This window comes from Mus caroli, chromosome 3 (genome assembly GCF_900094665.2).
Source record: "Mus caroli chromosome 3, CAROLI_EIJ_v1.1, whole genome shotgun sequence".
Classification (NCBI taxonomy): domain Eukaryota; kingdom Metazoa; phylum Chordata; class Mammalia; order Rodentia; family Muridae; genus Mus; species Mus caroli.
In genome coordinates, this window is record NC_034572.1 from 97,965,756 (window position 1) to 97,978,999 (window position 13,244).

Here is a 13,244-nt window from a genome sequence, read left to right on the forward strand (position 1 = left end):
TGATCCTCCAAACCAGCACAAGCGTATAAGGAGAAGTTAGTCACAAGGCTGTCTGCTGACCTCGACATACGTGCAGTGGCATACACCACACTCCTCCAATAATAATAAATAAAATACAAAGATAAATGCAGGAGAGAATCTATAGAAAAGGCAACCCCTGCACACTGTTAGTGGAGCTGTAACTTAATGCAGCCCTTACTTAAAACAGTATGGAGCCTGGCTCCAGTGGTGTGTGCCTGTAATCCTGGCGCTCTGAGGCATGTCATTGCTGTGACAAAAATAATTGTCAGAAGCAATTTAGGAAAGGAAGGGTTACTCCCGGCTTGTGTTTTGAGGGCAGGTGTAGTGGCAGCAGAGGCATAAAGACCTTGGTTACCTGTGTTGCATCTGCAGTCAGGAAACAGAGGAAGGTAACCGGGGTGCTCAGCTATGTACTCAGCTAGCTCTTTCCTCTTTTTTTTTTTTCAATCTGTAACCCTAGCACATGGACTAATGCATACCACAGTTAGAGTATTTTCCCCTGTTAAGGCCTAGGTAACAGCTACTTGGCTTACCATTATCAGGAAACTTTCTTATATGTTTCTGCTGTTACCAAGGAACTATCTTTTTTTTTCTTTTCCAAGACAGGGTTTCTCTGTGTAGCCCTGGCTGTCCTGGAACTCACTCTGTAGACCAGGCTGACCTCGAACTCAGAAATCCGCCTGTCTCTGCCTCCCAAGTGCTGGGATTAAAGGCATGCGCCACCACGCCTGGCTACCAAGGAACTTTCTAATGCTAAGATTGATTACATATTCGGTTATGTTCTGTGTCCTTGGAAACCAGCCATGCTAGAAGTCAATAGAACTGTGTTATATAGTTATCCACAATAAGCTTGGACCCGAACCAACTACCTAACAGCATTTCCTGTACCTGTATGGAACTTTTATGGTATAAGCTGCCCCTGGGATGAACCCCAACATAAAAGAGACCCCTGCACCAATATAAGAAACTATTTGGAATAAGACTTCCATTTTGAGTAGTGGTCAAGTAAAGTTTAAGTTCCCAAGATCTCTGTGGAAACTGACATCCTACTTGGCAGGAAGAGACATGTACACGGGTAGCTGACATCCTGGTAGGCCAGTTAAGACATGAATATTAGACAAGTCTAATCCCAGCACTTGGGAGGCAGAGTCAGGTGGATCTCTGAGTTCGAGGCTAGCCTGGTCTACAAAGTGAGTTGCAGGACAGCCAGGGCTACACAGAGAAACCATGTCTCAAAAGAAAAAAAAAAAGAAAAGAAAAGAAAAGAAAAGAAAAGAAAAGAAAAGTCTCATCCTGGTAGACAAGTTAAGACAAGAATATTAGACAAGGCAAGTCCCCTGCCACAGTTGAACGCCCCAACCAATAGGAGCAGGATAAATGTACAGCAAACGCTCCTAAGGAAATCCCCTATCTGTATTGGTGAAATAACTTGGCACAGATGTTTGTGGATTTTCGGCTTAATAACCCTGTAGGATCTTAACTCAGGGTCATGGTTCAGTTCCCAAATCTAGACCACGGCCCTGGTTGACCGTCCTGGAGCGTATGTTCCTTGAGATCAGTGTCCATTGTTTGTGAGGTAACTCCTGGCCCCCAGCACCCCTCAGTTAGCTCACCATTCTTTGACAGGCATGCCCAGCAATTCCTTTCCACAGGGACTCTAAACACCATCAAGTTGACAGTCAAGACCAATTATCACAGTTCAACCCCATGTCACCTGGACACCTAAACATCACTTTGAAGACATATTCCTTCCCCTCCTTATCTCCATAGGCTCATGCCCATCTCATAAGGCAAAATACATTAAGTCCAACTTCAAAATTCCCACATTTAGGGTCCAGTTCCTTGATCAAACCCATACCCTCCCCAGAATGTTCCCATGGTCTTTTAACAGTTCTAATACTCTTTATAATAGTAAGTTCAGAGTCTTTTTTGAGACATAAGCACTCTTAATTCTAGGCTGCTATAATATATATACTTTTACATTATACACTTTGAAATATACAACAGGAAAGAATATTCTTGTTCCAAAATGGAGGAATGGGGACATAACAAGAAAAGATAGGGTGGAATCAAGACGGAAACCCAGCAGGGGAAACACCACGTCCTGCAGCTCCATAGCCAGCATTTATAGCTCATGGTAGAATCGTCTGGGCTCAAAAGGGCTTGGGTAGCCCCTGCTCTCCAGCTCTGTTACCTGCAGCACATGCAATCCCGCTCTTGGGTGAGATCTACTTTTGCATGCAGCTTTTCTCAGCAGGCCTCTCATGGTCCTGACATGCTTCATTGTAAGTTAGGCTCTATTGCTACAGCTTGACACAGTGGCTGCTCGCATGGAATCTGACACACAATGTCTGGCCTTAGTGGCTCTCTGTAACTACAACCCAAAACTTTATTCAAACCTATAAAGCCAGGACCACGTGGCTATTGCTGCCAAATTCTATTGCCACCTTGAGATGGTGGCTAGCCTCCTTGGACCACAGTTGCATCCATCTCTGTGTATCTTCCAGTGACCCTAGGAACACACCTTTTTTTTGTTGTTGTTGTTTTGTTTTGTTTTTTTTTTTTTGGAGGGGGGGTTCAAGATAGGATTTCTCTGTGTAGCCCTGGCTGTCCTGGAACTCACTTTGTAGACCAGGCTGGCCTCGAACTCAGAAATCCACCTGCCTCTGCCTCCCAAGTGCTGGGATTAAAGGTGTGTGCCACCATGCCCGGCGAACTGCATGTTTCTTATTGCTTTACTATTTACTTAAACTGTAGACCTGAGTGAGAGAGAGCAGTGGCCATGCCCCAGCCCCAGCACTATTCTCTCTTGAATTTCTTCTGCTAACAAACTAGTCCATCATGTCTGCATCCAGAGCACAGGCAGAATGCAGACATGTTTGTGGCCAGGATATAAACCACATGGTTTCTCCTCGAGTTTCCTACAGCGTCCTTACTTGCCCCGAAGCTTCTGAGCGAGGCCTTTGCTGCCAATATTTCTCTCTGAATTTTATCTTTCAGACTTCCAGAGATAGGTCCATTAAATTCTGCCGATGGCATTCTAGGGCTTTCCAGCACGGGGTTGCCCATTCTTCTACCTTTTGCCTTTAAAGACATTCCAAAAGCCTACAAGCAACGTGGCCAAGTTCATCACAGCAATGGCCCACGTCTCAGTACTAATATTTTCTGAATTATTTTTCACACTGCTATGAGAAAAACGCCTGACAAAATCAAGTTCATGGGGGAAGGTTGATTCCTACTCATGATTTGAGAGTGGAGCCTTCACTGTCTTGGTTAGGGATTCTAGTGCTGTGAAGAGACACCATGACCATGGCAACTCTTAAAAAGGAAAGCATTAACTGGGGCTGACTTAAGAGTTCAGAGCTTTAGTCCATTATCGTCCTGGTGGAGAGCATAGTGGTATACAGGTAGACATGGTGTAGGAGAAAGGGCTGAGGGTTTTACATCTGAACTGGCAGACAGCAGGAAGAGAGTGCGACACTGGGCTTGGCTTGAGCATCTGAGACCACTTCCTCCCCCAAAGCCACACCTACTCCAACAAGTCCATCCCTCCTAATAGTGCCTCTGTCTATGGGCCTCTGGGGTCCATTTTCATTGAAAGTACCACAGCCATGTACAATCTCTCACGATGATGCAGACTATCGACCGTGCAATCTAGCTAGGATGGTAACAGAGGCACGAAGAAGCTCAGAGCACAACCAGGGAGCAAGGAGAGAGGAAGGCTGGTGCTCAGTTCATTTCTCCTCTTTATTCAGTCTTGGATGCCAGTCCATAGCATAGTTTTTCCTCCCAACTAACAGTCCAGAAACTTCCTCAAGAGACATGCCAAAAAGTTCATTACTTTTTTTTTTCCTCCGAGACAGGGTTTCTCTGTATAGCCCTGGCTGTCCTGGAACTCACTTTGTAGACCAGGCAGGTCCTGAACTCAAAAATTCGCCTGCCTCTGCCTCCCAAGTGCTGGGAATAAAGGCGTGCGCCAACACCACCCGGCAAATTCATTAAGACCTTATCTCAATCTGAGGGATAGAAAGGAGGAAAAGAAGAGATGAAGGGAAGAAAGGAGGAAAAGAAAAACCGGATGGAAGTTTTTCAAAAACTTACCACATGAACCAGAAATCTCACTATTGAGTATATATGCAAAGAACATGTAGACAAATAGACACTTGTACTTACATATTCACAAGAGCACTATCTACAATAGTTAACAAACACGGTCTATTTGCCATCAACTTATTCATGGCTTAGAAAATGTGAAGCCATTCAGCAAGAAAGAGGATGCAATTCTGTCATGTCTGACAACATGACTGGAGATCACTGTGCTAAATGAAATAAGAAAGGCACAAGTATTTCATGATCTTGGTCGTATATGGTATATAAAAAAGTTGATCTTACAGATGATAGAGCATGGTGGTTGCCAGATGGAGAAGAGAGACGGGTAACGTTGATCATTGGGCACTGAGCTACCAGTAGGAGTAAGGAGATCTAATAGCTCAGAGACTATTCAAAGCTTTTCACTATTCATTTCTAAAGGTTGAAAAAAATGACTTCTAATTTTTCACTACAAATGATAAGTGTTTGAGTAAACATGTTTAACTTGATTTACTATTATAGAATGTATACATATATTGAAATATCATATCACTATCATATCTCATTATATTACAATTTTGATGTTTAATATAATTTATCTTAAAAGAATTTCAATAAGCCAGTCATGGTGGCACACATCTTTAATCCTAGCACTTGGGAGGCAATGGCAGGAGGATATCTGTAAGTTCAAGGCCAGCCTGGTCTACAAAGCTAGTTCTGACACAGTGCTGTTACACAGAGAAGGCCTCTCACAATCATCTATAATGGGATCTGATGGCCTCTTCTGGCATGCAGGCACACATGTGGACAGAATACTCACACATAAAATACATGGATAAATCTTTTAAAAGAAATGTAATTAAAATTAATAACATTTTCAGTTTATAGATTTTTACTATTGTTAACAGAATGATCCTAAACAATTATGCCTGGCACTTAATAAATTCTCTTTGTTTTATTTTGTGTATGAGTGTTTGCCTGCATTTATGTCTGTGCATTATATGTGCAGTGCTCAAGAATACCAACCAGAAGGGGATGTTGAAGCCTGTGGGCTGGAATTACAGATGGTTGTAAGATGCTGTATGGGTGCTGGAAATTGAACCTACATCCTCTGGAAGAGCAACCAGTGCTTTTTTTTTTTTTTTTTTTTGGTTTTTTAAAACAGAGTTTCCCTGTATATCCCTGGCTGTCCTGGAACTCACTCTGTAGACCAGGCTAGCCTCGAATTCAGAAATCCGCCTGTCTCTACCTCCCAAGAGAGAGAGACTGACTTGACTTACTGGGCCTGGCTTGACTTTTGAAACCTTGAATCCTGGCTCTAGTGACACACCACCTCCAACAATGCCACATCTCCTAATCTATCCTAAACAGTTCATCAACTGGGGACTAAGAATGCAAATATATGAGCCTTTGGGGTTCTATATTCATTCAAACACAGGCAAGACACTCATATACATAAAATAAGCACTTTAAAAATACATGTTGTTTAAATTCTTTTAATTGTTGATTTTCTCATTTATAAAATGTGGGTCCTGTAACTCCTTTGTTAATTTTGTGTGTATGCATGAAAACTGAGATAGTGCATTTAAAGTTTTTAGCACAGTGTGACCAAATAACCCTCATTAAGTGTCTTCCAGATATTAGGATAGACAGGATATATAAGAAAAATACTTTCTCCTCTCTCTCTCTCTCTCTCTCTCTCTCTCTCTCTCTCTCTCTCTCCCCCACACACACACAAGTTTAGCCATGTAGCAGCCAAGCTGGCCTTAAACTTTCCATCCTCCTACCTCTTGGACACCAGTGCATGCAGCTAAAATATACCATTTAACATGCTTATATTCAAGTTGATCAAATAAAATTAATACCCACATGGCATCATTAATTGATATCTATGTGGCACTAACAATACCAGTAGGATTCTGAAAAAACAGGATGGTATCACTAGAATGATTAGGAAAGCCTTTACTCTGCAGAAGAATGGTCTTAGAAAATTAGAAAAAGAAGAAAGAAATTACAGAAGAGTGAGAAGCCTAAGGAGACTCAGGGGAGCATCATGTGTGCAAAGAACCCTTGAGCAGGTTTCCAGTTTATTTTATAGTACTGAGATAAAATGCCTGCATGTTAGGCAAGCATTCAAACATGTGTTCATACATGCTAGGCAAGTGTTTAAACATGTGTTCATACATGCTAGGCACGTGCTATAGCACTGAGCTTCTCTCCGGCTGGTGACAAGGTTATTGTCACTGCTATAGTGGTTCAACCTTGTAAAGTATAGAAGATAAGTGTAGGTAGATAAAATGTAGCAAGGTTTTGAAGGACTTAGGATAGCCAGAAGCCAGCGAGCCCGGTCCAGGTTACCAGCTGGCTCACTAAACACCTCTGGAGCAAGCCTCCATCTCACAGAGTGCCGTGGGGCCAGGCCTCCTGCTTTGTGTGGACCAGAGACCTCTATGAGCACCGAGGCTGCAGATATTCTGATTCTCAGCCTGTGTTGTGTCCTCCATCTGTCTCAGAGATGCCTTCTCAGCCTGGCATTTCTGCAGTGGTGCCTGCCTTTGACGCCAATGCTTGGGAGGCAGAAGCAAGTAGAACTCTGTGAGTTACAGGCCAGCCTGGTCTACATAGTGCATTCCAGGACAGCCAGGGCTACACAGTGTAGCCTGTCTCCAAAAACAAAAAAGGCTTTTTATAGTCAGCTTATAGCTGGCTTACTACACGTTGTATTTTTGCTTCTCTTAAAACCTGTAACAGTATTTTCTTACACTGTTCATTTGCTGAAGAGAATGCATTATTGGTCCTCAAGGACAATTCTAAATTCAATGAATTGTATTCTCATGACTAATTTAACGTATTTTCTTATCCTTTAAATCTTTTCCTATAACCTTGGTAAAATTCATTTCTAGTTTCTTCAGAAGAATACATCTGTAAGTGAGCTCTTGAGTATTTGATGAGTAATGGGCTGTTTGGCCAACAGAGCAGAGGGCAACACTTTTGAGACTCTGGTCATTGTTCAGATAACTTCTTTTACATTGTGTGACCATTCATTTCATTCTTGCTATGTCCACCCCAGGAGATGGAGGCCCTGAAAGGCATCAAATGTGCCAAAGCTTTGTGCCAGCTGGCCGGGGTAAAGCACACCTGTAGCCCTACATTCAGATCCTTTTTCATGTCACAGTTGTGATGGTTAGTTGGACAGGATCTGGCATCCTCTTGGGAAGCAAGCCTCCAGGTACACCTGTGAGGGACTATTTTGATTTAGCTAGCCTTTGGACATGCCTGTGAGGACTGGTCTTGATTCGGTTGAGTGAGAAGACCCACCCCAGTAGTGGTTAGCACTAATTCCCTGGGGCTGGGTCCTGGACTAAATAGAAAGACCTCCAGTGAGGAGTCCCAGCATCACAGCTCCCTGCTTCTGACCATGAGTGGAGTGTGAGCAGCTGAGCTTGAGCTCCTGCCCGAAGGACTGCCCAGACAATGGCATATACACCAGGGCCATGAGCCAGCTCAACTCCTCTCTTTAAATTGCTCTCATCAGGCTGTGCTGTCCCAACAACAGGAAATGTAACTAAGACAGAGGTTGCAGGCCAAAAAGGACACACAGCAAAAATTACAGAGCCACAAAAGGGATCCTAACCTGACTTTCACTGGTGGATTTCTTTGCTTTGTTGTATACTTTTTTTTTTTTTTTCTATTTTACAGATCGACATCAGGATGATTCTCCTCCACCTCCTCTCCCAGAAAGAACTCTAGAGTCCTTCTTTCTTGCTGATGAGGACTGTAAGTTGGCAGTTATAAAATGAGTGTTAAAAGGTTAAAATAAGATAAATGTGTTATTAGTTCATGCCAAGGGTCTCAGTATTTGAGAGGCAGATACAAGAGGATCAGGAATTCAGGGCCATCATTAGCCACATAGTTTCAGAACAGCTTAAGTTGTGTGAGTCGGTCTCTCTCTCTCTCTCTCCCTCCTTTTAACAGATCTTGCCTGAGTTTATTTGTAAAAACAACCTGGGTACATGGCTATCTGCAGACAGTGTGTAGGCTGTTTGTCACAGTAGTCCATCTGTCTTCACACTGGCAGGAGCTTTTTCTATGGGGCTTTCACAGGGGCCCCGGCACCTTGGGAGCCTGGGCTGGAGCTGAAGCCTGGGCCTTAGCTGGAGCTTTGGCCTCTGCCTTGGTTTGAACCTTGGGCTTTGGTTGGCAGAGCCTCTGACCCTTGGCCATGTACCTTCGAATCTGCTTCCCAAGCTTAGGGTGAATGATGAAAGCCGGACAGCAGAGTTTGTAGCTGGGGCCCTTTTGGCATCTTGGGTTTGTTGGCCTGAGGCTTCTTCATAAGGGCCTTGATGGCCTCTGCCCATGCACTCACTGCCTTTGCATTGTTGGCCTGCATCTTCTTCAGGCCTGTCTTGTTGTGTTTCTTGGCAAAGCGCATGTTCCTCAGGAACTTGGGGTCAACCCCCTTAAGAGATTCGTATCTTTGCGACCCGGGTTTCTTGATGCCATTTCTGTGCCATTTGTGGGACTGGTTGTGTGTGGTGTAGTTCTTGGACTTGGCCATGTCTGCACGGTAACCCCCGGCTCCCACAGCGCCTGGGACCAGAAGAGAAAGAGTAGACCCTGTCTCTTAAGAGCAAAGATGAGGCTGAGCATGGCGGTTTTGTTGGGAGGCAGAGGTAGGTATCTATATGTGAGTGGCAGGCCAGCCAGCGCTACACAATGAGACCCTATCTAAAAAACAAAACAAAACAAAACAACAAAATTAAATACAGTAAGTCTTCCATGGAAAGGCATAAAGAATGATTAAATAAAAGAATGAATTTTAAAGCCTATAACATAATGAAAATGATACCTAAGAGGCCTAACATATAGGCCAAGCCTGAATATGCACATATATTTAAGTCACAGGCTTAAGAAATTATACAACAACCCCTTTTTCTTTTCCTTTTTCTTTTTTGTTAAGGTATACAGGCCCAAGCTGTGAAAACATCTTCTACTAGCTATCCTGAAACCACAGAGAACTCCACATCTTCTAAACAAACATTGAGGACCCCTGGAAAAAGTTTCACAAGGAGTAAGGTAAGACAAGAGATCTAGAAAACATCCCAGAGCTTCCTTTACTACTGACTTTCTGCCCACAGCATTAAGGCTGAAAAGTAGATTAAGCTTGTTTTCTAAACTGAGCTTTGCTCTCACACAGTCAAAATTAATAGAAAGCAAATAAATGCAACGAATGAGAGCAATTACAGTTACATGTTAGTATATGGAAATAAATGCATTGCATGCAGAGGTATGTATATATATATATACATATATATATATATATAAATCATTATGATCATTATGGAGTGTCTAAAATCAAGGGCAGGGCTGGATGGTTTCATAGCTGTTAGTGGATTGAGAATGTGGCTCAGTTAGTAAACTGTTTGCCTGAAGCCTGGAGTTTGGCCTAGGAATGGTGGTGTGTGTTTGTAATATTACAATATTTGAGAGGTAGAGGCAGAAGTATCAGAGGTTTAAGACCAGGCTGGGATGCATGAGACCATGTCTCAAAAAAATGTTGGTCTAAATAATATAATAATGTAGAAAAAATTAGGATCTATAATTCACATTTACATTAGGATAAAGTGTAGATAGCTAAAAGATTTAAATGTTAAAATGTGTGCATACACATGAAACTACTAAAAAGAAACTGGAGAGATGACTCAGAAATTAAGAGAGCTGACTGCTCTTTCAGAGGACCTGAGTTCAATTCCCAGCAACCACATGGTGGCTTTTTTTTTTTTTTTTTTGTGATACACTGTAGCTGTCTTCAGACAGACCAGAAGGGGAGTCAGATCTCATTACAGATGGTTGTGAGCCTCCATGTGGTTGCTGGGATTTGAACTCAATACCTTCAGAAGAGCACTCAGTGCTCTTAACCTCTGAGCCATCTCTGCAGCTCCTATGTGGTGGATCTTTTTTTTTTTTTTTTTTTTTTTGGTTTTTTTGAGACAGGGTTTCTCTGTGTAGCCCTGGCTGTCCTGGCNACAGGGTTTCTCTGTGTAGCCCTGGCTGTCCTGGCACTCACTTTGTAGACCAGGCTGGCCTCGAACTCAGAAATCCGCCTGCCTCTGCCTCCCCAGTGCTGGGATTAAAGGCGTGCGCCACCACGCCCGGCATGTGGTGGATCTTAACTGTTTTTAATCCTGGTTCCAGAGGATTTGATGTGCTCTTTTGTTTCCATGGGCACCAAGGCATATACGCGGTGCATAAATATGCATTCAGGTAAAACATCTGTATACATAAAATAATAAATTAATCAAAAAAAATTTAAAACCTAAACAAAAACCCAAATGACTCAATAAAAATTATTTTTAAAAATTAAGTGACAAGAGTCCTTTTTGTTAAGATAGTTTTGTAACTCTGGGACATGAGTGGTCTTTGTAACTATGACAATCCAGAGGCAGTGAGGAAGAAGATATAGGTAGCCCACTAAATTTTCAAAATGAAGGAAAGGTTGCTAAAAATCAAAGAGAAAGACCAGACTGGAGAGGACGCCTGCAGCTGGCTCCACAGCCAGAGTTTGTCTAATATATGGCAAATTGCTAGAAATTCATAACTGTAAAATAAAACTGGGCAAAAAGTCCATGACTGAAAAGCAAAGCAACCCTCAGAGGCCGTTGGCAGTTCTGAGTGCTCCCAGCAGAGGGTGTGAAGGTGTGTCCATCATTAGCCCTGGCCTTTTGACAGAATTTTTTCTAGGTGTGTGCCAGGAGACATATGGTAAAACATCAAGGGAGAATCAAAGGGTGGTTTTGTATTGAATTAAGATGTAAGATGGAAAAATAATTGTGTTTTTGTGGCAATTATTAAGGAAACAAATCCTGTTTAAGTCTATATTTCTAGTTGACTAAGGGATTTTGAAACTTATAGGAAAAACATTAACTTTCTCCTCTCTTCACTTTTACAGAGTTTGAAGATTTTTCGAAATATGAAAAAAAGTAAGCTCATTTGTACTTGTTTTTAGAATGTATCTAAAAAATTTAGTTACACAATTTTTGGTGTCACCCTATGAAAAAGGTTAACAAGCAGAGCTTCAGAAGGGGCCTGTGGGTTAGAGTGGTCACCCAGGCCTTGACTTGCCGGGCTCCACCAGCCTAACGTTAGGTAGGGGTGCTGTTTACAGACAGAAGGATAATTAGTGCAATGTTTGGTATTTCCTACCCATTCCAAGATGCTTAGATATAACTGTGTTATTTAAGACTCCTAGCAGTCTAACCTTAGATATGCTTTCTTTGAAAACAGCAACAGTAAAGCATATTGTGATCAAATGTGTGGATTTAATGAAGCATTTCCATTTTCACAAGTGTTACCAGGAATAAAAAGTCTGTTGCTTCCTGTTTTGCTGTATTGTAATGAGAATAAAAACCCACAGGCTCTCTAAATGTTTGGAAATTCTCTGAGACACCTTATTTACAATTAGAAGCTCTATAAAACATGGCGGTATGACTCTTAGAAATTTGATCCACTTGGTTAGGCAGGAAGATATTGGTACAATGGGGAGGGACAAAGAACACCACACAACCTTTCTGAAAGCAAAATCTTGGGTAGTGTTACTTTATCCTCCGGCTCTCCTCTATTTTCCCAAACTCCAGGTTCTCAATAGTCTGCCAGCATTGTCATCACACCTGACCTCTGAGAGGATCGCTCACCCGTTATAGCTGAAGGCCGGTTAGGAAACAAGCATTTCTCCCAAGGAGAATTTTAATATTCCAAAAGGAAATTACAGTAACAGGAAAAATTATGTAGACAAAAACCAAACGAGTGCCCGACTTGGATAGTTAGCCAGAGGTTCATTTGATTAGCTTAAGAAGCACTGTTTTCTTTCTCTAGGTCCAATAGTATTTGGGGGGTATCAAAGTAGCAGTAACTTCAGGTAGATCTATGTTGGCAGATCTTTGGGATATGGTGGGAGACTGAGCCTCCTTTTTATAAGTAAACTCAGATCGTTCTCTGAATGTGGACTGTGTTTCTGGTTTTTGACCACTTTGCTTCTATGTTCTTTAGCTGCTAAGAACAGCATTGAGCTTTCAAACTGCCACTGAAGCTGTGCATTAGCTTCGACTTGTAGACATAGCCACACCCCTTCCAGACGCTCATGACCCCAGAATGACCTATATTTCCCAGTCGGAATATCTTAGTAGTCTGCAGCTAAGATCTTAATGAAAATAGCATTTTTAAATCTGTTTTTTTTTGAGCTAGTATTTCTGTCTGCTTTCTTTCTATGAATACTTGTCAAATGCCCGCTATTTAGACATTGTGGAAAGCGCCTCGTATACGGTGTCAGCAGAGATAATGCTAGCTCTTAGGATTAAGGGCAACTCAAGTCTAGTGAGGAACTCAGAAATTAAGCAAGTAAGTCCCCAAGCACATACATAATAACATTGTGATAGATGTTATTAAAGAAAACAAGAGTAATTGTGAGAGAATGAAAAGAGGTAAGGTGGGGCTGGAGGGAGGGGAGAGCAGGAGTTATATCCTTACTGGTCTTGTTAAGGAGGGTTTGGTGCAATGAGACACCAGAAGAGGGTGTTACACAGAGACGCTGTGCACTATTTTATCCTGGCTGCTGTGTGTGGAGAGTGGATTATACATGGCAGGAGTGGAAGCTGTCAACCATGATGTCGAGTGGTGCCTACTTTTAGTGGGAAAAAATTTCAAACAAATTTTGGGGTGTGTGTGTGTGTGTGTGTGTTCATGCATACATGTATGATGGGGGCACATGTCTCGACTTGAGAATGGAGGTCAGAAGACAACTTTGTAGAATTGGTTTCTCTCTTCTATCTTTAGTACATGAGCTCCAGGAAACAAACTCAGGTTCTCAGACTTACACAGCAAACTCCTTTACCAGCTGAGCCCTAGGGGGAAATTTTAATTTATATTTGCAACTGACAAAAAAAAAATCCCAATTTAGGGTAACTTGATCATAAGAAAAACATTTATTATTGTCTTGCAACTAAGAATTCAAATAACTCATTAAGCAGCTCACCTTCATTCCTTAGAGCTTTGTTTCATTCTTACGTATGTGTGTATGTCTATGTACAAATATGCATGCTCGAATGGTGGCCAGCATCTTCCTCAACCTTGTATCT

At 42.1% G+C, this 13,244-nt stretch overlaps 1 protein-coding gene across 1 annotated transcript in view; it reads left to right on the forward strand.

Moving 5' to 3' along the window:
* The window catches only part of Ptpn22 (protein tyrosine phosphatase non-receptor type 22), a 54,732-nt gene that overhangs the window by 36,794 nt on the left and 4,694 nt on the right, over nucleotides 1–13,244 (forward strand). The window contains exons 19-21 of the mRNA XM_021158209.2: nucleotides 7,810–7,887; nucleotides 9,074–9,189; nucleotides 11,063–11,093. Of these exons, the coding sequence (XP_021013868.1) occupies nucleotides 7,810–7,887; nucleotides 9,074–9,189; nucleotides 11,063–11,093 (225 nt within the window). The remainder of the gene's footprint in view (nucleotides 1–7,809; nucleotides 7,888–9,073; nucleotides 9,190–11,062; nucleotides 11,094–13,244) is intronic.